General features: G+C 46.8%; 1 protein-coding gene across 1 annotated transcript in view; it reads right to left on the reverse strand.

Annotated features, from left to right (window-relative positions):
- Positions 1-698: 698 nt before the first annotated feature.
- Positions 699-22,886, reverse strand: part of YTHDF1 (YTH N6-methyladenosine RNA binding protein F1) — a 32,464-nt gene continuing 10,276 nt past the window's right edge. Inside the window, exons 5-6 of the mRNA XM_075350422.1 lie at positions 9,585-9,645; positions 699-2,257 (exon numbers count right to left, since the gene is read on the reverse strand). Coding sequence (XP_075206537.1) covers positions 9,613-9,645 — 33 coding nt within the window. The 3' untranslated portion in view covers positions 699-2,257; positions 9,585-9,612. The remainder of the gene's footprint in view (positions 2,258-9,584; positions 9,646-22,886) is intronic.

Below are 22,886 nucleotides of genomic sequence, written 5' to 3' on the forward strand. Positions count from 1 at the left end.
GGTTGTAATCTTAAGCACATAGATTTGCATAGGAGCTGTATACACAAAACTGGAGTCTTTTTTTTTTTTTTTTTGCATCAACACTATTTAATTTTTTTTTTTGAGACATTGTATTAGGGGAGTAAACTCAACCCTTATCCATAGACCCCTTTTCCCAAAGCATCCAGGTGGAGTCTGGCTGCTGCGGTGGAGATGCCCGGCCGGCTGTGGACTCCTCCAGGACCTAGTGTTCAGCGGATCAACCTAGAAGTTACATTTTGGAAGGGGATGATTCTAGTGAGCAAACCCTTCAAAACTAATGAATCTGACCTTACAGCGTGCCCATATACCAGATTGTCTACGATCAAAGAAAATCACTTTTATAGCAGAAAAGTCAAACATTTGCATTGCTCTTTAGCAGAAAATATGGGCAAATATTGCAATATACTTACCAGCAAAGCTCCGCTCCCATCCGCAGCCTCCATCAAGCCCATGAGCATTCAGTCTCAGTGACTGGCCCGCATTGGAAGCTAAAGTCACCGAGGCCTAATATACACATGGGCCGAATGGGAGCCCAAGCATAAATTGGACATTTAAAAAATGACATAATTGCTGCTAACCAGTGCCCTCTAGTGGACAGAGAAGTAAATCACCAGTAGCAGTAACGACCAGAGCAGGAACTGCAACTTTTCTACACAGACACAAAATGAAGGTCGATATAAGGTGTTTTTTTCGTGTTTCCATTGTTTAATCAGGAGCAAGAGAAATGTTGATTCAGAGCAGGGAATTAGTACAGACCCCCTGGAAATTCATCTGGAGGCGAGGGGGAGGAGGAGGGGGTGTGGGATTTGGTTATAACCATGAAATAGCATTAACCCTCCTCCCAATCCCCCCCACCCCTGATCAATAAGAGACACACACACGCTGGTCTTTACAGGAAGAACATGCATCATGAGGTTATAATGTAACAGGACAGGCGGATGATAGGAGAACACAGGTGAATATGGTGAACAGAAACAGACCAGTTTTCCAAAATAATTCATTGTCACCAATGTGCCGGAGAGCGGAGATGGGGGGGGGGCAAACATGATCCATAGATAAGAAAGCTGATATGTCTATCAATTGGTGGCTTTGCACGCAAACATCCTTCAGACTGACCATATGTATAGGATTAGGGAAGTGCTATTTATGCAATTTCCCAGTACATGGTGAAAGTGACTGGCTAGGATGCAATAAGAATATCACTGGTCACTTGGGAGAGGACGGGCAACTTTATTTTAGGATATGGATCCTCCCTCCCCCGCAGGGTATACATACACACATCATATATATGCATTAACAGGCAGGGACCGTCCCCGACCAATGACGTCAATGGTGCAAAAATCTCCTCCCTCCGACGACCTCCACCCCCCGCCATGCACATCCATGGCCATACCACCCTGCAAGTTGTAGGGGGTAGCCCTATAGGAGCTCCCCTCTAAAACAGTGCATAGCGATAAAAACAGGGGTATGAGACGGGGAGTGGGGCAAAGCGCCCATTCACAGAAATAGATGCTAACATGAATGGACGGTCAAACGGATTTGGTACAAAGTGATGAGGGTACGGAGGAGAAACGCTGGCTCTGCCCATAAGGACCAATCAGAACAGCCTTAAAGATAAGCGGTGAGGGTAGGGGGGGTGGACAGCAGTTTCCGTAACGGCTGCTATGGACTAGCCAGGCATTTTTAATTTTGCCTTCATTTCATTAGATCACCTCGACTTCATGGATTGTCGCACTGATTAGGATGGTGGCCAGAGGGTTAATTGACCCTTTAAAAAATAAAAATAATCGTCCATCGTCATACAGAGGCAGTTTGACGTACAATAATTCATTATTGTTTTAGGGCAAATACAGAGCAGATATTGGGCCAGAGGGGCCGGGGGGGGTCAGAGTACACGTATAAACTACAGGTATATAATGATACAGGGATACAGTGGACTGGCCAAAGAAAAAAAAAAATCTAAAACGAAAAAAAAATAAAAATAAAAATGAAATTTAGGAGGAGAGGGTGGAAGTTACGTTGTAGCTCGCGTTAGAAGATACAGATACTGAAAGTCATCTCAGTCCCAAGCCTACAGGCGGCACCACAAAGTCTATTCAGTTTTTTTTTAGCGTGTTTTTCAAAGTTACTTTTAGATTTGATTTTTTTGTCTTTTCTTTTTTTTTTTCTTTTCTTAAGATCAGTTCTAGTCAAAGTTGAAGTGACGTCCTTACTGTCTGCTTCGGGTCTGGCGTTCCTAGAAGACACAAGAGAAAAGAATACGAGAAGAGCTGTGAACGAATGTCAGGGTAAAAACATCCCGCCATCCAGAACACGCAGACCACAGGATCAAAGCTACATGCATCATTTTATAACCTATTACTGACACAGAGCTCCAAATCTCCAGCAAAACAATTACCTGATTATGTCCTGCCACTAGGGGGAGCGCGGCACAGCTGGATTTCTACACAATCCAATTATGAAGCTATACAGCCCCCTCTAGTGGTGGGAACGAGATCCGCACATCCGTCTCAAAATGTGGAAAAGCTTGGAGCAGATGGGCTGAGGACGCAGTAAATGGTTGCTCACATCTGCCGGGGTGAGAGACAGTCTCTAGGAAGTCCATTTGCCTATTTATTTCTTTTATTTGATTCTGCGCCCCTCTCTAAGCAATGGTTAAGGGAGACATTGCGCAGTCCTTGTCACCCACCCCCCTGCCATGATCTGGGGCAGCATTTTTATCCTTATTTTATGACTGTAGAAATCCTTTATTCTATTTTGTCTTTGTGTCATTTTTATAGATGGGGATAAAAAAAAAAAAAAATGGTGACATTTTATACATACAAAAGTTGTTCAGGTACCATTTTGGAGTACATATGTTTTTTTCACTTTTTTTGGGTGTGAGTGTAAGGAGAAACAGATGCAAATATGGCGCCCTGTGCCCAAGTCGCCACAAATAATAGCTGCATGTGTATTTCAATGTCTATTTCAAGCTTTAATGAGATTTGGTTTCCTCTGCTGCTCACCACATACAAACATTTGCCCACACTCCCTTAGGCCTAAAACGCAGTTCCGCAAAAAAAATGTCCGTGTGACACGGTCCGTTTTTCGGGTCCGTGTTCCGTTTTTTTGGGGCATTTCTCCGGTACGTATGGCATCCGTGTGATGGCGTATGCGAGCCGTGTGTACGTGTAAAATGTCCGTGTTTGTGTGTAAAATGCCCGTGTATGTGTACGTAGAATGTCCGTGTGGAATGTCCGTTTGTGTGTTGCACAATGTCGTTGATACATGTCGGCTGACAGCAGAGTTGCGCGATGAGAATGAACTCCGGTGAACTTCCCCCGACTTCATAGTCATGCCACGGCTCTGTCTGTGTGCCGCGTACTGATTAGCGGTCACCTGTGCAGGATTCACCAGTGACCGCTAATCCCCCGAGTGACTGAAGTGAGCAGCCCTCTCCCATACTTACCGCTCCCCGATCACCAGCGCGGCGAGGAACAGCTGTGCAGAGCATGCGCGGCAACAATTACTTTGAATATGCCGGCCGCTCATTAATCAATCTCGTATTCCCTGCTTTCCCCACCCACAGACGCCTATGATTGGTTGCAAATTAGAAAGCCGCGGAGACACCATCACGTGTTTCTCAACGCTGCCAGGAAACTAGCCAGGTCTTTCACCGGGAAGGAACAACCAAAGGGAGGGCAGTCTCCAGTCAAGGAGACCACCTATACCAAACATGGTATCCATCCACAGACAGCCGTTTCGGGGTATTTGCCCCTCATCAGTGTGGAGTAGGAATCTGGCTAATAAACACACACACCCGAACAATCCTTTATTAGAAGAAAAAACACAAACATATACCCTGGTTCACCACTTTAATAAGCCCGAAAAAGCCCTCCATGTCCGGCGTACTCCAGGATGGTCCAGCGTCGCTTCCAGCTGTGCTGCATGAAGGTGACTGGAGCTGCAGAAGACACCGCCGCTCCTGTCAGCTCCACGCAGCTAATGAAGGGAATAGCGCGATCAGCTGAGCTGTCACTGAGGTTAACCGCTGTCACTGGATACAGCGGTGGCCGCGGGTAACCTCAGTGACAGCTCAGCTGATCGCGCGGCTGTCTTCAGTTGCTGCGTGGAGCTCACAGGATTGGCTGTGTCTTCTGCAGCTCCGGTCACCTCCATGCAGCAGAGCTGGAAGCGACGCTGGACCATCTTGGATTACGCCGGACATGGAGGGCTTTTTCGGGCTTATTAAAGTGGTGAACCAGGGTATATGTTTGTGTTTTTTCTTCTAATAAAGGATTGTTCGGGTGTGTGTGTTTATTTACTGTAATTTACAGATTAATCATGGAAGGTATCTCGGGGAGACGCCTGACATGATTAATCTAGGACTTAATGGCAGCTATGGGCTGCCATTAACTCCTTATTACCCCGATTTGCCAAAGCACCAGGGCAAATCGGGAAGAGCCGGGTACAGTCTCAGAACTGTCGCATATAATGTATGCGGCAATTCTGGGCGGCTGCTGACTGATATTGTTAGGCTGGGGGGCTCCCCATAACGTGGGGCTCCCCATCCTGAGAATACCAGCCTTCAGCCGTATGGCTTTATCTGGCTGGTATTAAAATTGGGGGGGACCGCACGCCGTTTTTTTTAATTATTTATTTATTTTACTGCACAGTATAGACACGCCCACCGGCTGCTGTGATTGGGTGCAGTGAGACAGCTGTCACTCAGTGCGGGGGGAGTGTCTGACTGCAACCAATCACAGGCGTCTGTGGGTGGGGAAAGCAGGGAATACGAGATTGATTAATGAGCGGCCGGCATATTCAAAGTAATTGTTGCCAGGTATTCTCTGCACAGCTGTTCCTCGCTGCGCTGGTGATCGGGGAGCGGTATGAGCCAGGGGAAGAAAAAAACCGAGCGCCAAAGTATGGCTGAGAACAGCAGGAAAAAAGGTAAGTATACTGAATTTAATTTAAAAAAAACAAAAAATAAGATCGCTAGTGTAAAAACGCACACGCACGAAACGTGCTGAACACGGACATACTCCGTGTGCGGTACGTGCAGGCACGGACCCATAGACTAAAGCGGGTCCGTGCCTGCGTGGTGCCGGCCAAAAACGGACATGTCGTCCGTGTAGAAAAGCGCAAACACGTACTTACCACACGGTCACACGTTCCGTGTGATTTTACGTGTGTGTGCCATCTACCATTGAATAACATGGGTCTCCGTGTGTACGTGTCTCCGGTACGTGCAAATACGTACCGCACATGTACAAATTAAATGGATGTGTGTTACGGGTCTTACTGGGGCTGTTCCCCTGAGCTGATAAAGCTTGTGTGTGCGCCCTAGAAGGAGAAAGGGGAGGAGCTGAGGTGTGAGGTAAATTCAGGGAGTGGCAGCTGAGGTCGGTGTGAGGTGAAGTGAGGAGTGTAATATGGAGACGGTCCTGTCCTGAGGTAACTGTTTAAACCTCTGGAGGGGTCAACTACAAATTGACAGGGTATCAGTCCCTAGGCCACCTGAACTTTCAAGGTCAGTAGCAAACTTAGAGACTGCTATTAGCCTTTTCATAAGGAGCAGTGAAATTTACCCAGGAGCTCAGTGATGTGATTAAAGGGAACCGGTCACCACTTTGGCGTATAAGCTGCGGCCACCACCAGTGAGCTCTTATATACAGCATTCTAACATGCTGTATATAAGAAACCCCTAACGGTCGCGCAGTTGGCCATATGGGAATCTCCGTTGTCTGGTGCTGCCTCTTTTGTCCATCTTTGTTCTCCTTCTCTAGCTGCGGTGCATGACGCGTCCGACGTCATACACACTCGCCAGCATTCAGGTCTTGAGCAGGGCAGATCAAAGTATTGTAGTGCGCCTGTGCAGGACCGGTGAGTGTGTATGACAGACGCGTCATGCACACAGGCTTTAGAAGGACGAAGATGGCCGAAAGAGGAGGCGCCGGCACCAGACAACGGAGACACCCATTAGGCCCACCGAGCAACCGTTAGGTAAGCATGAGAAAGTGTTTTTTATGTTCTCACAGCGGCCTGGGCTCTTATATACAGCATGTTAGAATGTTGTATAGAAGAGCCCGGTGGTACTGGCCGCAGCTTATATGCCAAAAAAGTGGTGACAGGTTCCCTTTAAGTCTGGAAACTTCTAGAAGAAATCGTGAGTTTTCCCTCAGGATTCAGCGCCTGCCGGCTGGAAGATTACAGATCCAGAGTTTCCTTGTCTTGAAAATCCCAGGATTTCAAGACACCTATTTCCAGGTAGGAAAGTAGCAGGAGGAATACACAACCACACAGCAGAGAAACTGAACTCCCATTGGGGCAAGTCAGACGGCCATGCTAGTGTGCGCTGTAAGGAATGTTCCGGACTGTTCTGCAGAGTGTCAGTAAAAGCTCCCTGTCCTGTCTCTGGCTGAATTATTCTCTGCTGAGCCATCCTTACCTCATCATCCCTAGGATCCAGCCATAGTTGTTGGGGTGAGGGGGACAGCCCTCTGGCACTGTGGACCACCACCTAACATCTGGGGACCTCCAGCAGTGCCCAGCCATACCAAAGCCGAACATCCCAACTAGCAGCACAAGCTCTTTATTTTATTATTTTTCTCTCCCCCTTTTTAATATTATATTTAACCCCCATCACAAAAGCCTGTCACATCACCACTTGGACCACGCACCCTGACATCAGAGGTCTCACCAGGGCGGCACACAAGACAACCAAAACACCAGGACTTTAGATATTTTCTCCCTTTCGTCAGCGTTTCCGGTGTTAAGGTTTATAATCTAATAGATCAGACTTATAGTAAACAGACTGTTCATTCGTATAGAAGCATCTAATGTGGTAATCTGGGAAAATAATGGACCCCGAGTTATCTACTGTGTATAGAGGTGTTACCTGTCTGTACAGGAGGGGGAGGAGGTGAGCTGAGAAATCAGCCATAGTGAATGGTGGACATGCGTTATCCACGGTGTGTAGAGGTGTTACCTGTCTGTACAGGAGAGGAGCTGTGAAATCAGCCATAGTGAATGGTGGACATGCGTTATCCACGGTGTGTAGAGGTGTTACCTGTCTGTACAGGAGGTGAGCTGTGAAATCACCCATAGTGAATAGTGGACCTGTGTTATCCACTGTGTGTAGAGGTGTTACCTGTCTGTACAGGAGAGGAGCTGTGAAATCAGCCATAGTGAATGGTGGACATGCGTTATCCACTGTGTGTAGAGGTGTTACCTGTCTGTACAGGAGAGGAGCTGTGAAATCACCCATAGTGAATGGTGGACATGCGTTATCCACTGTGTGTAGAGGTGTTACCTGTCTGTACAGGAGAGGAGCTGTGAAATCAGCCATAGTGAATGGTGGACATGCGTTATCCACGGTGTGTAGAGGTGTTACCTGTCTGTACAGGAGAGGAGCTGTGAAATCAGCCATAGTGAATGGTGGACATGCGTTATCCACTGTGTGTAGAGGTGTTACCTGTCTGTACAGGAGGGGAGCTGTGAAATCACCCATAGTGAATAGTGGACCTGTGTTATCCACTGTGTGTAGAGGTGTTACCTGTCTGTACAGGAGGGGAAGGAGGCGAGCTGTGAAATCACCCATAGTGAATAGTGGACCTGTGTTATCCACTGTGTGTAGAGATGTTACCTGTCTGTACAGGAGAGGAGCTGTGAAATCAGCCATAGTGAATGGTGGACATGCGTTATCCACTGTGTGTAGAGGTGTTACCTGTCTGTACAGGAGGGGAGCTGTGAAATCACCCATAGTGAATAGTGGACCTGTGTTATCCACTGTGTGTAGAGGTGTTACCTGTCTGTACAGGAGAGGAGCTGTGAAATCAGCCATAGTGAATGGTGGACATGCGTTATCCACTGTGTGTAGAGGTGTTACCTGTCTGTACAGGAGAGGAGCTGTGAAATCAGCCATAGTGAATGGTGGACATGCGTTATCCACTGTGTGTAGAGGTGTTACCTGTCTGTACAGGAGAGGAGCTGTGAAATCAGCCATAGTGAATAGTGGACCTGTGTTATCCACGGTGTGTAGAGATGTTACCTGTCTGTACAGGAGAGGAGCTGTGAAATCAGCCATAGTGAATAGTGGACCTGTGTTATCCACTGTGTGTAGAGGTGTTACCTGTCTGTACAGGAGAGGAGCTGTGAAATCACCCATAGTGAATAGTGGACCTGTGTTATCCACGGTGTGTAGAGATGTTACCTGTCTGTACAGGAGAGGAGCTGTGAAATCAGCCATAGTGAATGGTGGACATGCGTTATCCACGGTGTGTAGAGGTGTTACCTGTCTGTACAGGAGAGGAGCTGTGAAATCACCCATAGTGAACCTGTGTTATCCACGGTGTGTAGAGATGTTACCTGTCTGTACAGGAGAGGAGCTGTGAAATCAGCCATAGTGAATGGTGGACATGCGTTATCCACGGTGTGTAGAGATGTTACCTGTCTGTACAGGAGGGGAGCTGTGAAATCACCCATAGTGAATAGTGGACCTGTGTTATCCACGGTGTGTAGAGGTGTTACCTGTCTGTACAGGAGAGGAGCTGTGAAATCAGCCATAGTGAATGGTGGACATGCGTTATCCACTGTGTGTAGAGGTGTTACCTGTCTGTACAGGAGAGGAGCTGTGAAATCAGCCATAGTGAATAGTGGACCTGTGTTATCCACTGTGTGTAGAGGTGTTACCTGTCTGTACAGGAGGGGAAGGAGGCGAGCTGTGAAATCACCCATAGTGAATAGTGGACCTGTGTTATCCACTGTGTGTAGAGGTGTTACCTGTTATTTACTGTAAATAGGAGAGGTTCTAATTTATTGTATAGGAGGTGGTGGTACTTGTCTGTACAGAAGGGATTGTCCCTTTATTTTTTTTTTTTTATTTAAAGGGACTGTTACCAGGTTTTTGCCACCTAATCTGAGAGCAGCAGGATAAAGCAAGAGACCCAGATTCTAGTGATGTGTCACTTACTGGGCTCCTTAGTGTAGTTTTGATAAAATCACTGGTTAATCAGCAGTGGATTACCATTAGAGGACTGAAAAAAAAGCAATGTGGGCACAAGGCCTAGCCCTGCTCTACATTCAAATAACTGCAGCAAACTGTGGTTTTATCAAAATGACAGCACACAGCTCAACAAGTGATACATCACCGGAGTCAGGGTCTCTGTCTACAATATGCTGCTTTCCAATGGGATAGCAAAAACCTGGTGACAGATTCCCTTTAAACAGTCAAATGACTTCTCTATTGCCTTAGTTAACCAGAGTTTTGCAGGCATACTCCCCTGGTTTTCTAGTCTTATTCCCACTTGCAGCTTTGAGGTTTATAGTAAGAATACAATATTTATCTATATGCACCGACCTCCAGCTGAGAGTGTGCATAAAGGAAACTCCAACAAACAGAGCTGCAGTGTAAAGCAAGGGGAGACAAAATAGCCTCTGATGAAAAGCACTGGAATTTTTTTTTTTCCGTCAATCTCCCATAAGCAATGCGGATAGGCTGTGAGTGCAATTAGTGAACAGTAACATCACACATGGCAGCAGACCAGCCCGGTCCGCCTGGAGGAGCAGCGTGGATCATTTACCTTCTGTACAAGTCTTCTCCCTCTTTTGCTAGCAGTTCCTCTCTCTGATGCCACTGCCATTCTATGCAAACCAAGGGGGAGAAGACAATGAGTCATGTAAGAGCAAACAGTCCTCTCCTGTGAGGAGGGATAATCACATGCACTGTACACAGTAACATTGCAATAATCCGGGACCCCAGACCATCAGATGACACCACACATTATACTTCACCTCTTCCTCTGGATCTCACACGTGCCAACACTTTTGTTGAGTGACGCTGGCACGAGCCCATTAACATTCAGCAGCTTGTACACGGAGAAGAGGTGTCACCACCATCAGCACCATATGCCCTGGACTAACGGGTCCTGCAGAATGGGACTATTTGTGTCTGCATTATCAGATGCCATGCTTCCTGCACTGTTTTAGGCCGGTTTCAGGTATGTGTGACATACGTTTTTAACACAGATGCCACACGTACCCCTGTTATCCTATACTGCTACTCACACGGACCGTATGACCCCCTCATAGCCCCGCGCACACACATGGAGACATGTCCGTTTTTATCTCCGGCAGTTCCGGTGTCACACGGATCGCACACTGATGTGATCCATGTGACATGTACCGGAGTAAACACGGGTCTTTTTAATAAAAAGATTTTCTATATTCACCTGTATCCAGCTCTGTTTTCTCCAGCTCTGCTACCTCCCGCTTCTGACCGCCGCTCATTATATTAATTATTCATTGCACTGAGGAGCTGGAAGCCGGAGCAGCGCTGGGGACTTCAGTGTCGGGGACCACATCGCAGGGCACAGCATCGCGGGGACAGGTGAGTTTGCAGCAAGCAGTATGTGCAGTGACGTCCAGTAGGTCATCAGAGTTCCCAATGAACTCTGATGAACCCGTGAAGTCATCGTCCTGACACCCGCTGTAGCTGGGGTGTCATCAGGATGTCATCAGAGTTCATTGGGAAATCCGATGACCTCCTGGATGTCACTGCACACACTGCTTGCTGCATACTCACCTGTCACCGGCGATGCTGTATCCGCAATGCTCTGGCTTCCAGCTCCTCAGTGCAGTGAATAATCAATGAATATAACGAGCAGTGGTCAGGAGCGGGAGGCAGCAGAGACGGAGAAAACAGCACTGGATACAGGTGAATATAGAAAATCTTTATTTAAAAAAACCTGTGTTTTCTCCAATACGTGTCACACGTATGCAAACACGCGTATGACCATAACCATGCGTGTGGCTTGTACCTGATTAAACACGGACGTCTGAAACCGACCAAACCTTCAGTTTGGAGTGAATGAAGTTGATTTTGAGAAATCCTTTTGTATCCCATAATCAGGTGGAGCGACTAGAACCTTACAGAAGCCGAACACATTAGTACCTGTAAGGTCTATGGCGGCCAGCCTTGGGGGTCTACATGGAGTTATAAATTACAGTCTAGAAGTGATGTGTCCAGGCCGAGCCTGTATCAGACTTCCCAAATATTATGGTAAAATAGCATCAAAGACACTGGACCCATTTATCAAAAGGTGTCCAACAGGAAAAACCGGCCACCAATCACGGCTTTATTTTATCGCCTACCGTAAAGGTTATCAGCATGCTTAGGCTATGTGCACACGGTGCGTTTTTCTCGGCGTTTTTGCGCGTTTTTCGGGTGCGTTTTTCGCCTCAAAACTGCATGACTTTGCTTCCCCAGCAAAGTCTATGAGTTTTCATTTTTGCTGTCCCCACACAGCGTTTTTTTTTCAGCTGCGTTTTTGTGGTGACCACAAAAACGCAGCATGTCAATTATTCCCGCGTTTTTCACTGCGCTTTTCATCCATTGAGTGCAATGGGATGTTGAAAGACGCAATGAGAAACGCAAATAGCTGCGTTTTGGTGCGTTTCTAAGACCAAAAACGCAGCTATAAACGCAGGAGGTGGGTAGTAAAGTGACGTGTACAGGAAGAGGATTCCTTCTGTCAGTATACACAGAAGCGTGAATCCTCCCGGTACCGTCACCACCGCTTCCACCTCCCGTCCTGTGCATGTATGCTGCCGTGCGGCGCCATGTACAGGCAGGAGGTGGAAGCGGCTGCGAAAACAAAAGTTAACAGTAGAAAAAAAAAAAAAAAAAGTTATACTCACCTGTCTGCAGCCTCCCGGTGCCATGCCCGCTCCCATCTCCTCTCACGGTATCGCCACCCCCGCTCCGGCTGTGTGCAGACGGCAGGGAAAGCTCCGATGGATGCAGGACCTTGCTTACAGGACCTGGCGATGGATCACCTGATGCAGTCACCTGACGCATCAGCTGATCGAGTATCGCGGTGACGCGGACGCCCGGCCGGTATCAGCGGATGCGTCAGGAGACTTCATCCTACCGGCAGCTGCTGCAGCGATCGGACGGGATCAGACTCCCGCCCCATCGCTGCAGGAGCTGCCGGTAATCGGTAATCAGCACATAAGTGAGTATTATTATTATTTTTTTTTTTGCACCGATGCATCAGCTGATTGTATAATCGGCTTTTATACAATCAGCTGATGTATGATGGGATTCACATCCTTGATCCTGACACATCATCTGATCGCTTTGCCTTCCAGCAAACCGATCAGATGATATTGGATCCTGATTGGACGGCGCGGGACCCTAACCCAGGATTACTGCGGAGGGGGGTTTATTTCAATAAAGATGGAGTCACTAATTGTGTTGTGTTTTATTTCTAATAAAAATATTTTTCTGTGTGTTGTGTTTTTTTTTTATCTTTACTAGAAATTCATGGTGGCCATGTCTAATATTGGCGTGACACCATGAATTTCGGGCTTAGGGCTAGCTGATAATATACAGCTAGCCCTAACCCCATTATTACCCGGCGAGCCACCCGTAACCAGGGCAGCCGGAAGAGTTGGATACAGCGCCAGAAGATGGCGCTTCTATGAAAGCGCCATTTTCTGGGGTGGCTGCGGGACTGCAATTCACAGCGGGGGTGCCCAGAAAGCATGGGCACCCTGCACTGTGGATTCCAATCCCCAGCTGCCTAGTTGTACCCGGCTGGACTCAAAAATGGGGCGAAGCCCACGTCATTTTTTTTTTTAAAATTATTTCATGAAATTCATGAAATAATTTAAAAAAAAAAGGGCTTCCCTATATTTTTGGTTTCCAGCCGGGTACAAATAGGCAGCTGGGGGTTGGGGGCAGCCCGTACCTGCCTGCTGTACCCGGCTAGCATACAAAAATATGGCGAAGCCCACGTCATTTTTTTTTTGGGGGGGGGGGGGGCAAAGAAATCCTGCATACAGTCCTGGAAGGAGGATGCTGAGCCTTGTAGTTCGACAGCTGCTGTCTGCTCTTCTGCATACAAATTTGGATGGAGGATGCTGAGCCTTGTAGTTCTGCAGCTGTCTGCTCTTCTGCATACACTAGTGGAGAATGAAGAACACATTGAAGGAAATTACATCAGACCTTTTTTTTTTTGTTCACTGATAAAAAACGCATAAGGACGCAGTGAGCAAAAACGCAGCAAAACGCAGCAAAAAAACGCACCAAATCGCGGCAAAACGCGTGCGTTTTTTGCCGCGTTTTTTCGACGCAGGTGCGTTTCTGTGCGTTTTTAGCGGCCAAAAACGCAGCGTCAAAAAAACGCAGCGTGTGCACATAGCCTTAGTTGTCATGGCTACGTATATACACATCCATTTACTGGATATATGAAGCTTTTGGGATATTGGGGCAGGCCCTCCCAATACTAATTTTATTAGGTAAACTAGTGCTGATGTATGTAAAGCGCTGTGGAATTAATAGCGCTATATAAATGAATTATTATTATTATTATTAAATGCTCATCCAGTGTAGAGCAGTAATATACTGATTGTCGACTTCTCACTCACATGACTGCTATTCAGACTCCCCGGATCACAGCGGGGGAGGCTCCGGAAACTTCCAAGGTAAAAGTGACATCTGGCTCAGAGCACGGTGTGATCCGGAGAGGGGGAAGAGACGTCACGTGAGTGAGAAGAGGGCGATCAGTCAGTATAACTAGGCTCATAGGTTTAGCTAATAGGAATGATAGGAAGTGCTTCTTTATCCCAGGAGTAGAGTTCAGGTAGAGAGTGTCTTTACCATCAGAGATTGCTGATTTTTTTTTAACAGAGAAAGAACAAAACAAAATGAAAAAAGGCTGATGGAGGTTCCTCAATCGTCTATCAAACAGTCTGGGGAAACTCGAACAGCACATGGATGGCCACAGGCCAAGTCATTTTTGTTTCCATAAGCCCATAGACTAGGATTGGCAAGTTTGATCCATGATTAAAAATCTGACGTGTCTCCATGATTATATACGGCCAACTGGATCAGCAAAAATACATGGATGTGTGACCAGCTCAAACGCCATCAGTGAGAAATACATGGAAGATGAAAAACTGAGTGAGCCATAACCATTGGCAGCTAAGGCCAGAAACCAGTAGATTGCAGTGTCGGAATATCTGCCCCCCACAGCGGCACCGAGCAGGGCACTGGTGGCCAATAATAAGCAGCACTATTCATTGTCTATAGGACTGAGATGTACAGCACTTTGCTATATGGAGTGAAAGGAGCAGGAGTGTTTACCTCCAGTCACTCTCTAATCCCCAATCTAGAGATAAAGATTCCAGAAATCAGAAATGTATCACTGATATTATGGATAGGCGATAAAAGTCTTGTGCGAGCATATCTTTAAAGGGATCCTGTCATGTCCCCTATGCCCTCCAACCCAGCAGCATTGACCCTCATGTGCCCAAATTCCTTCATAACCAGCCCTGTATAATGGTATTCACTAATATGAATGTTTAAAAAAAACGACTTATAACCCTCGCTGTCTCTATGCTGATCACACCTGTGATTAGTCCAGGGAAAAAATAGTTTCCCTGACCCTCTTTCCATGTTATCACGCTCCTGTGGGTAGGGTCCTCTCCTCCTGCACCAGTCTGCTTTGTAATGTTCATAAGGGTATGTGCGCACGTTTCGTTCTGTGCAGTGCAGAAAAGAACGCACCCTCTGGCAGTCTGGACAAATGTAAACACTGCATTTGTAAAAAAAAAAAAAAAATATATGCATCCAAAACGCATGCATTTTGGATGCATTTTTGACGGTGCGTTCCCCCGGCAATTCAGCTCTGCTACATGCCGGCTGACAGCAGACACAGGGTCGAGCGATGAGAATGAACTCAGGTGAGCTTCACCCGACTTCATTGTCATCCCGCGGCTCTGTGTCGTGTCCCGATTAGTGGTCACCCGTGAAGGACTCGCAGGTGACCGCTAATCCTTTGAGTGACTGAAGTGATCAGCGCGATCAGCGGTGCAGTCACTCAGGTGACCCGCGGCCAGCTGGAGTCCTCTACCTGAGACCGCAACTCACCTGTGACTTAATCGCTGATCACGCAGCTCACTTCAGTCACTCGAGCGACTTGCTGTCACAGTTGGAGGATCAAGCGATGGCCACAGGTAACCCGAGTGACGTCATCACTGATCACGTGGCTCACTTCAGTTTCTGCGTGGAGCTGACAGAGCAGTCTGGTCTGGTCTGGTCTGTGGCCGTTCCTGTCAGCTTCATGTAGCAGAGCTGAAAGCGTTGTGGGACCTCGTCTGGATTACATCGGACTTGGAGGGGTATTTGGGGATTTTAATAAAGTGGTGAAAGAGGGTGGGTTTTTTTGTCTTTTATTTCAAATAAAGGATTTTTTTGGGTGTATGTGTTTATTTTCTTTAACTTACAGGTTAATCATGAAAGGTATCTTGGGGAGACGCCTGCCATGATTAACCTAGGACTTTGGGGCTGCTGCCATTAACTCCTTATTACCTTGATTGTCACCGCACCAGAGCAATTTGGAATGAGCCGGGTAGAGTCCCAGGACTGTCGCATCTAATGGATGTGGCAATTCTGGGCGGCTGCTGGCTGATATTGTTAGGCTGGGGGGCTCCCAATGACGTGGAGCTCCCCATCCTGAGAATACCAGCCTTGAGCCGTGTGGCTTTACTTTATCGGTGGGCGGGGAAAGCAGGGAACACGAGATGGAATAATGAGCGGCCGGCATTTTCAAAAGAGAAGCCGCCGGAGCAGTGTGAACGCCGTGCAGCGCCGCGCTGATGATCGGGGATCGGTGAGTATGAGTGAGGGGAGAGACCAACCGACGGACAGAGAGACAGACAGAGCCGACCAGCTGACAGAGAAAGAGACCGACAGAGCGAGAGTGACCGACTTCGATAGAGAGACTGAAAAGACCTGCGTTTTGTTTGTTAAAAAAGCATGCGGAACGCAACAAAAATCCAGTCCAAGTGCATTTTGGTTGCGTTCTGACCCACATCATTGATTTCAATGGGTGGAGAATGCAGCTACAACGCACAAAACAAGTGACATGCTGCTTTTTTTCCGCAGCGATTTTTGGCATCCAAAACGCTGCGTTTAAAAACGCAGCGTGCGCATTAAATTTTCGGACTTCTCATACTTTGCCGGGGAAGCTGAACGGAAGCAATTTGGCACTGAAACGCTACAGATCAAAATGCAGCGTTCACGTGGGAAAAAAACCGCAACGTGCGAACATAGCCTAATTGTTGTACTTGTTTTTCTGTATACTCTTCACTTGTAAAGCACCATGAAATAAATAGCGCTATGATAAATAACATCCACAAGATAGCGTCACTGGCAGCTAATGAAAATCTCACGCATGTGCACGGCTCATTTTGGCCACGTCAGTGCGCCTCAGAAGCGGGGTGCACCGCGTATGACTGGAAATTGAGAAGACTGCTCATGTACACGTTTTCTGAACGTCTGGTCATGTACAGTGCGCCTAATGAAGCCGAGAAGTGTACACCCTGCTTCAAAGGCACACTGACAAGGCTGAAATGAGCCGCGCACATACACAAGATTTCCAGGTGCTGGCAGTGACAGGGTTAGAGGGCTTAGGGGACCTGGCAAGTTCGCTTTAAAAGAGAAGCGGTCACCAGATTTTTGCTTCCCCATCTGAGAGCAACATAATTTAGATACAGAGACCCTGATTCCAGCGATGTGTCACTTACTGAGCTGTTTGCTGTCATTTTGATAAAATCAGTGTTTTCTCTGCTGCAGATCTAGCAGTTAAAAGGAGCTCATGATTATGCTGGACTAGCTGCAGCAGGACATGTAGTCCTCTAATGATGATATAATCACTGTTTAATCAGCAGTAGATTATCAAAACTACACTAAGCAGCCAGTGACATCCCTGAAATCAAGATCTCTGCCCCTGCAATATGCTGCTCTCAGATTCAGTGGCAAAAACCTGGTGACAGATTCCCTTTAGTGCATCTCTGTAGGGGAAATTGTTAAAAGGCATTTCATCCAATGGACCAATACTTCGCACCAGTGATGGGCAAGTAGACTGAAACAATGTCTATAACAGAGGCTACAGATTTGGGTGAAAACCCTTATGTGTAAAGCTCAAAAAAGGGACAGACACTGGACTTAGAGTTTAGCCACCTCCAATAGTTATTTCCTTCTGGAGGACCGCTCATTTAGATATATATACACTTCACCTTTGTGTTTATGTAAAATTACTGCAGTACAGATGCATCTCTATAGACCCATGGCGACCAGAAAACCTCCATTCTTTACACTGCTGGCGGAAGCGTTCAGAGAACAAGGTACATTAGATCAGGAATATATCATGACTAATACTTAGGTTCCCCACAATTTAGCGGCTGATGGGCATTACAAGCAAGTGATTATGCATCTGTTTTTTTATGGTTGAGAAACCAGAAATGTGCCCATCTTCAGAATGACTTTCTACTGGCTGGCTAACAATTGCTTTATTATAAGGTTAATGAGTATTGTGACACTAGAAATTCACAAAAAAACCAACAGCATAAAATGAACATCACAGCTGACTGTCAAAAGCATCTACTTGCTGATGGTTACCAGTGAAAATCAAAGTTAAAAGGGAACATGTCAGGTCTGATATGTGCCCAGAACCACAAGCAGTTCTGGGTGTATATTGCTAATCCCTGCCTAACTGTCCCTGTATACACTAGCATAGATAAAGGGATCTTTAGAAACAGTATTTCTAAATATCCCTTTATCTATGCTAGTGTATAGAGGGACAGTTAGGCAGGGATTAGCAATATACACCCAGAACTGCTCATGGTTCTGAGTGCATATCGGACCTGACAGGTTCCCTTTAAAGGGAACCTGTCAGCAGAAATTTTGCACTAAACCTAAAAGATTCCCCCTCCGCAGCTCCTGGGCTGCATTCTAGCAATGTTCCTGTTGTTCTTGTGCCCCCTCTTAGACCAAAATAAAGACTTTATAAAGTGGTATCTTTTTGTATGCAGATACTGTAAATGGGACATGGGGCCGGGCTGCCTGGTGTCCGTTATTCTGCCTCCTGCCGCTTTAGGCCGCCCCCATCGCTCATTTCTATAGCTGTGGACGCCGCCCAGTGCTCCAGAGGTCCCCGCGCATGCCCAGTGCCTATCTCTCGTGGATGAGCACTGTGCCCAATGTCACCGCTGGAGACGTGTTGCGCAGGCTTTAGATTATGGGTGGCGCTGTGATTTTCCTCAGCAAGTAACCGCCCATAATTGCGTGCCTGCGCTTTCCCCTCTGCCTCCACCGTTCTGCGCAAGCGCGGGCCTGCTGACCCCATGTTACCTCTTTCCCATCTTGCCCTGAGGCAGGAAATAGATGGGAGAAGCGCGGAGCAGGACATTGTTTGTTTTTACATGTTTTTTTACTGTGTACGTCGGTAAGCTTCTCTCCGCGTCTCCTCCTGATTGGTGGTGTCCTGCTCTGCGCTCCTCCCATCTATTTCCTGCCTCAGGGCAAGATGGGAAAGAGGTAACCTGGGGTCAGCAGGCCCGCGCTTGCGCAGAACAGTGGAGGCAGAGGGGAAAGCGCGGGCACGCGATTATGGGCGGTTACTTGGTAATGAAAATCAAAGCGCCGCCCATAATCTAAAGCCTGCGCACACGTCACCAGCGGTGACACTGGGCACAGTGCTCATCCACGAGAGATAGGCACTGGGCATGCGCGGGGACCTCTGGAGCACTGGGCGGCGTCCACAGCTATGGAAATGAGCGATGGGGGGGGGGCGGCCTAAAGCGGCAGGAGGCAGAATAACAGACACCAGAGAGCCCACCCCCGTGTCCCATTTACAGTATCTGCATACAAAAAGGTACCACTTTATAAAGTCTTTATTTAGGTCAGAAAGGGGGCACAAGAACAGGAACATTGCTAGAATGCAGCCCAGGAGCTGCAGAGGGGGAATCTTATGTTTAGTGCAAAATTTTTGCTGACAGGTTCCCTTTAAAGGAAAACTAAAAGATTTTTGGTCTGCATCCATCCATCATGTCCTAGCACTGCTCAAGTCTGCGGCCGTCATGTGAAGGAGACCATGCGCCTGATACAGAACCAGCAAATTCTGATGGACAGAGCGGAATTTAATTTGCAGAAATTTTTACAATAAATCTGCTGGATGTAAACTTACCCTCAGGTCAGTAGCTGCCAGTGTTCACGTGGATGAGACATGCTTGGTTGTGAATAGTCCAGGAATTGTGCACATTGACAACAAATAATTCTTTCGTGACCCCGAGGCTGAAACCGCTTCCCTACAGATACACTGCAACTAACAATGTGATACTAGTGGGTCTTCAAGGGTTTTTTTTTTTTTTTACTCAATCACAATATTGGTGGTGTATCTTCAGGATAGGACATCTGTGTCAGGTCGGTGGGGGTAGACTGCACACCGGCCGGTCAGATGTGTGATGGGGCTGCGGTCTCTTATCTGTACACCTAGCCACGGCTGTGCCAGATGCCGTACCTGTCACATCAATACTCTGCATCACTGGAAATACAGAGCAGTGTACAGATTAGAGGATACTGCCTTTTACACATCTGCTTGGCCGATGCACTGAGAGTCGGATATTGAGGTCCAATACGGTAATCCATTTTATGGAGTATTCAGATTATTATGGAAGTAAAATCTTCATCTTTTGCTATCATTTTTGTTTACATTCCCTACAGATTAGGATTTACAAAATCAGACTCAGATTGTCCATGACTTGGGTTACCAATATTAGATCAGTGGGGGTGTTACTGAAGTGAAAGGGAACAAGCTGCAGTACTAGAGAACGGCCACTAGGCAGTGTATGGAGCAGTATCCACATCCGGTGGAAAGGGACCTGGTGATGGCCGATTGTTGGGGGGGTCCGACAATCTGATACTGGTGGCCTATTCTAAAGGCCCCGTCACACACAGATAAATCTTTGGCAGATGTGTGGTTGCAGTGAAATCATGGACATATTGTTCCATTTGTACACAGCCACAAACCTGGCACTGATTGTCCACAATTTCACTGCAACCACAGATCTGCCGCAGATTTATCTCTGTGTAAAGTGGCCTTAAGGCTAGGCGTCTTATATCCAAGTTCTGGGTAACATTATAGACTTTCCTGACCTAGTCCAGCTCACTAAGTGTCAGGTTTCATCACACATCTACACAGCTTTATTTTTTTTCTAGTTTCTAAAACAATATTACCTTTCACTGACAGTAAACCACGTTTCATGAAAAAATTATTGCAACTTTGTGCTTTAGTTTTGATCCAGAATTTACTTTTACACATAATCTGAACACAATGGACAATGGCGGGGATATTAGCGCTCCTGACATTTCTGCCAGTTTAGTACCTCTAAGATGTAAACATTGGCGCCACACCTGCTTTATAACTGGTGACTAATGATGAAAGAGTTCCGAAATACTGGGATTCGCGATACTCGTAATGAGTGCTGTCTAATACTCGCGTATACATTCCGAATAGTGTGTGCAATGCAAGTCAATGGGGAAAAACTGGCAAAGTAACCCGAATGCCACACTATTCGCTACTTGCATGAATAGTACGGCATTCGGGTTACTCGTTACTTTGCGAGTTTTTCCCCATTGTTTTGCATTGCACACTTTTCAGAATGAATACACGAGTATTAGACAGTACCCGTTAAGAGTATTTCGAAACTCGCTCATCATTACTGGTGACTTCTCCCTCATTATCCTTAAAAAGTGGGTGTTGTTTAATGTTGGGGGCGTGGCAATGTTAAAAGCCAGAAAATGGGATAAAATGCAGGTCCTATCCACAACAGCATAGATTTTAATTTTTTTGCTCCATGAAATCCCCAGAAGCTGCAAAGTTATCTTGTTGCACGTAAGGGAGCACATGTAATAATGAATCAGCCCCTATAATAGTCTATAAGCACAGTCTTCTGTGCTCCAGAACCATTCAGCCTTCTTGAATATGATGTAGCAATCTAAAATCTACCATATTTACGGGGCTTCACTGCCAAGTGTCGGCAGTGCTGAGGTTTAAGGCTCTCTCTTAAGGGGTTATCCAGAGTCTTTCACGTCCAGATTAGGCGGTGCTGCAATGTGGTATCGATGGCCGCCTGCCACATATCAGCAGGATTTATGCCTCTGTCCTTTAATAGGATGCTAACATGAGACCACCTCGTCGCTCGCGATGCAGAAGTGAGGCACACTGGATAACCCCTTTAATTTTTTACTCATAAATCCATAGTGATAGCTTAAGTGGAAAGTATCTTCCTCTCCTTCCTGCAGACTGTGGTTTCCACATCACTGTCTACATGTAAATTCTTAAAACCACAGTTCTATAAAAACACATGGCTGCTGTAATAAAAGAGGGAGATGCAAATCTGCAGAGAATCTGAAACTGCCTGTGGTGCTATGGGAAGACAGGGCCATGGTAAGTGCCACTAAAGGGCAAAGCACACGCCAGCCGGGTAGAGCGCGCCCGCTCCCGGCATGCTCCATGATGCATTACCAGCAACCAAATGGATCAGAGATCAGCAGCACTAATACTCAGCTGCCTAAGGAGGGACGAGCACCATCATGCAACAAGGGGGGGGATTCACCGATCAGAGGTCAAGATTCCCATCTTAGAATATAGTCAGTGTAATCTCATCCTCAGCAAGTCCCAAAGCCAACATGCAGGCACTCCGGCCGTGGTCAAAAATACAACTCTCCTTCAGCATACGCCTACATTCACAGAAATATATTGTAGTCTGTGTATGAACCACAGGTCTCCTGACCTGAACTATCAACCCCAGATGTCTATGGAGGCTGTTAGGGTCAGGAGACTCGCCATCAGTCTGTACATGGCCCGAATATGCCCTGATAATCGTAGCCTTAGCTGCTGCTTCTCCATCTTGACATGTCTGAAATAGGGACCCACTGTCTACCTATTCCGGGGAGCAATGGAGGGGTGGCGCTGAAGTCGTCCATGAGTCCCCAATATCTGAAGATCAAAGGGAAGAGCAGTCACACCCCATCAAATAACACGTATAACATTCATTTTACAAACACACAAGCCAGTAAGCGACATCCTACCCAAAACTGTTCCTCTATGGAAGCGAAAACAATGTTTATTCTAGAATTTACATTACAGAGAAGAGTACACTTCAGCCGACTTTCACGGGAATATTACCTTCAGACAAAGCTGCTCCCAATAGAGAATGGATTGGTCAGGTCTGATCTCTACAGGGAGTCCTGTATGTACCATACATATAACAGACCCCCAAGCGGATTAGATGACAGTCGAACATGAGGGGGTCAGAAGAGATTGCAGTCTGCCAAGAGCGTTGGCTAGATTTGTCACGTCTATGGCCAGATTAGGATCAGACATTACTAATCAATCAGGATGCAACTACAACGGCCGCTCAATCTGCAGCAGCCATCACACCCCCAGGGGAGGTGGATTTGAACAGAATGTCTCACTTATTCTTCCACTATTGTAGTCTTGTATTTCATAAACTTTTTTTTTTATTTAATAGACAGAGCCCCCTAAATGTATGCAGTGGTCTGTTCCAATGCTTGCTGTGGAACCAACCACTGCCCCAATATGGGGGGTGTTAGATCTCCTTTTACACAGAATGGTAAGAAGGGACAGGGAACATCCCGACACTTCTGCCCATGAAATAGAAGTCATGCATTTTCATTTTGTAAAATACATTCACCATTTGAAGGCAGAACTTTGCTTGCTGTCAGTGAGTGAAAACCTTGCGTTTCCCGTCCCTATGCGATCTCACTGGTTTCCATAGAGTGCTCCGATACACTGTGACAAGCCCTGCAGCTGTGAGAGTTAGATGTGATCAGGATAGGAAAAAAAAAAATGCTGTAGATGCCCATTTTCATTCAGTGACAGCTGGCAGAGCTCTTGAATATGAGAAGTGACCTTATAATATAAATGCCCAGAATGCCCCTCCTCCCCCGCCCACCCTTCATAGTCAACTGACATTCACACGACTACCAGAATCAGACAGTGAGAAGGGTT

The sequence above is a fragment of the Anomaloglossus baeobatrachus genome, chromosome 5 (genome assembly GCF_048569485.1).
Source record: "Anomaloglossus baeobatrachus isolate aAnoBae1 chromosome 5, aAnoBae1.hap1, whole genome shotgun sequence".
In the NCBI taxonomy this organism is placed as follows: Eukaryota; Metazoa; Chordata; class Amphibia; order Anura; family Aromobatidae; genus Anomaloglossus; species Anomaloglossus baeobatrachus.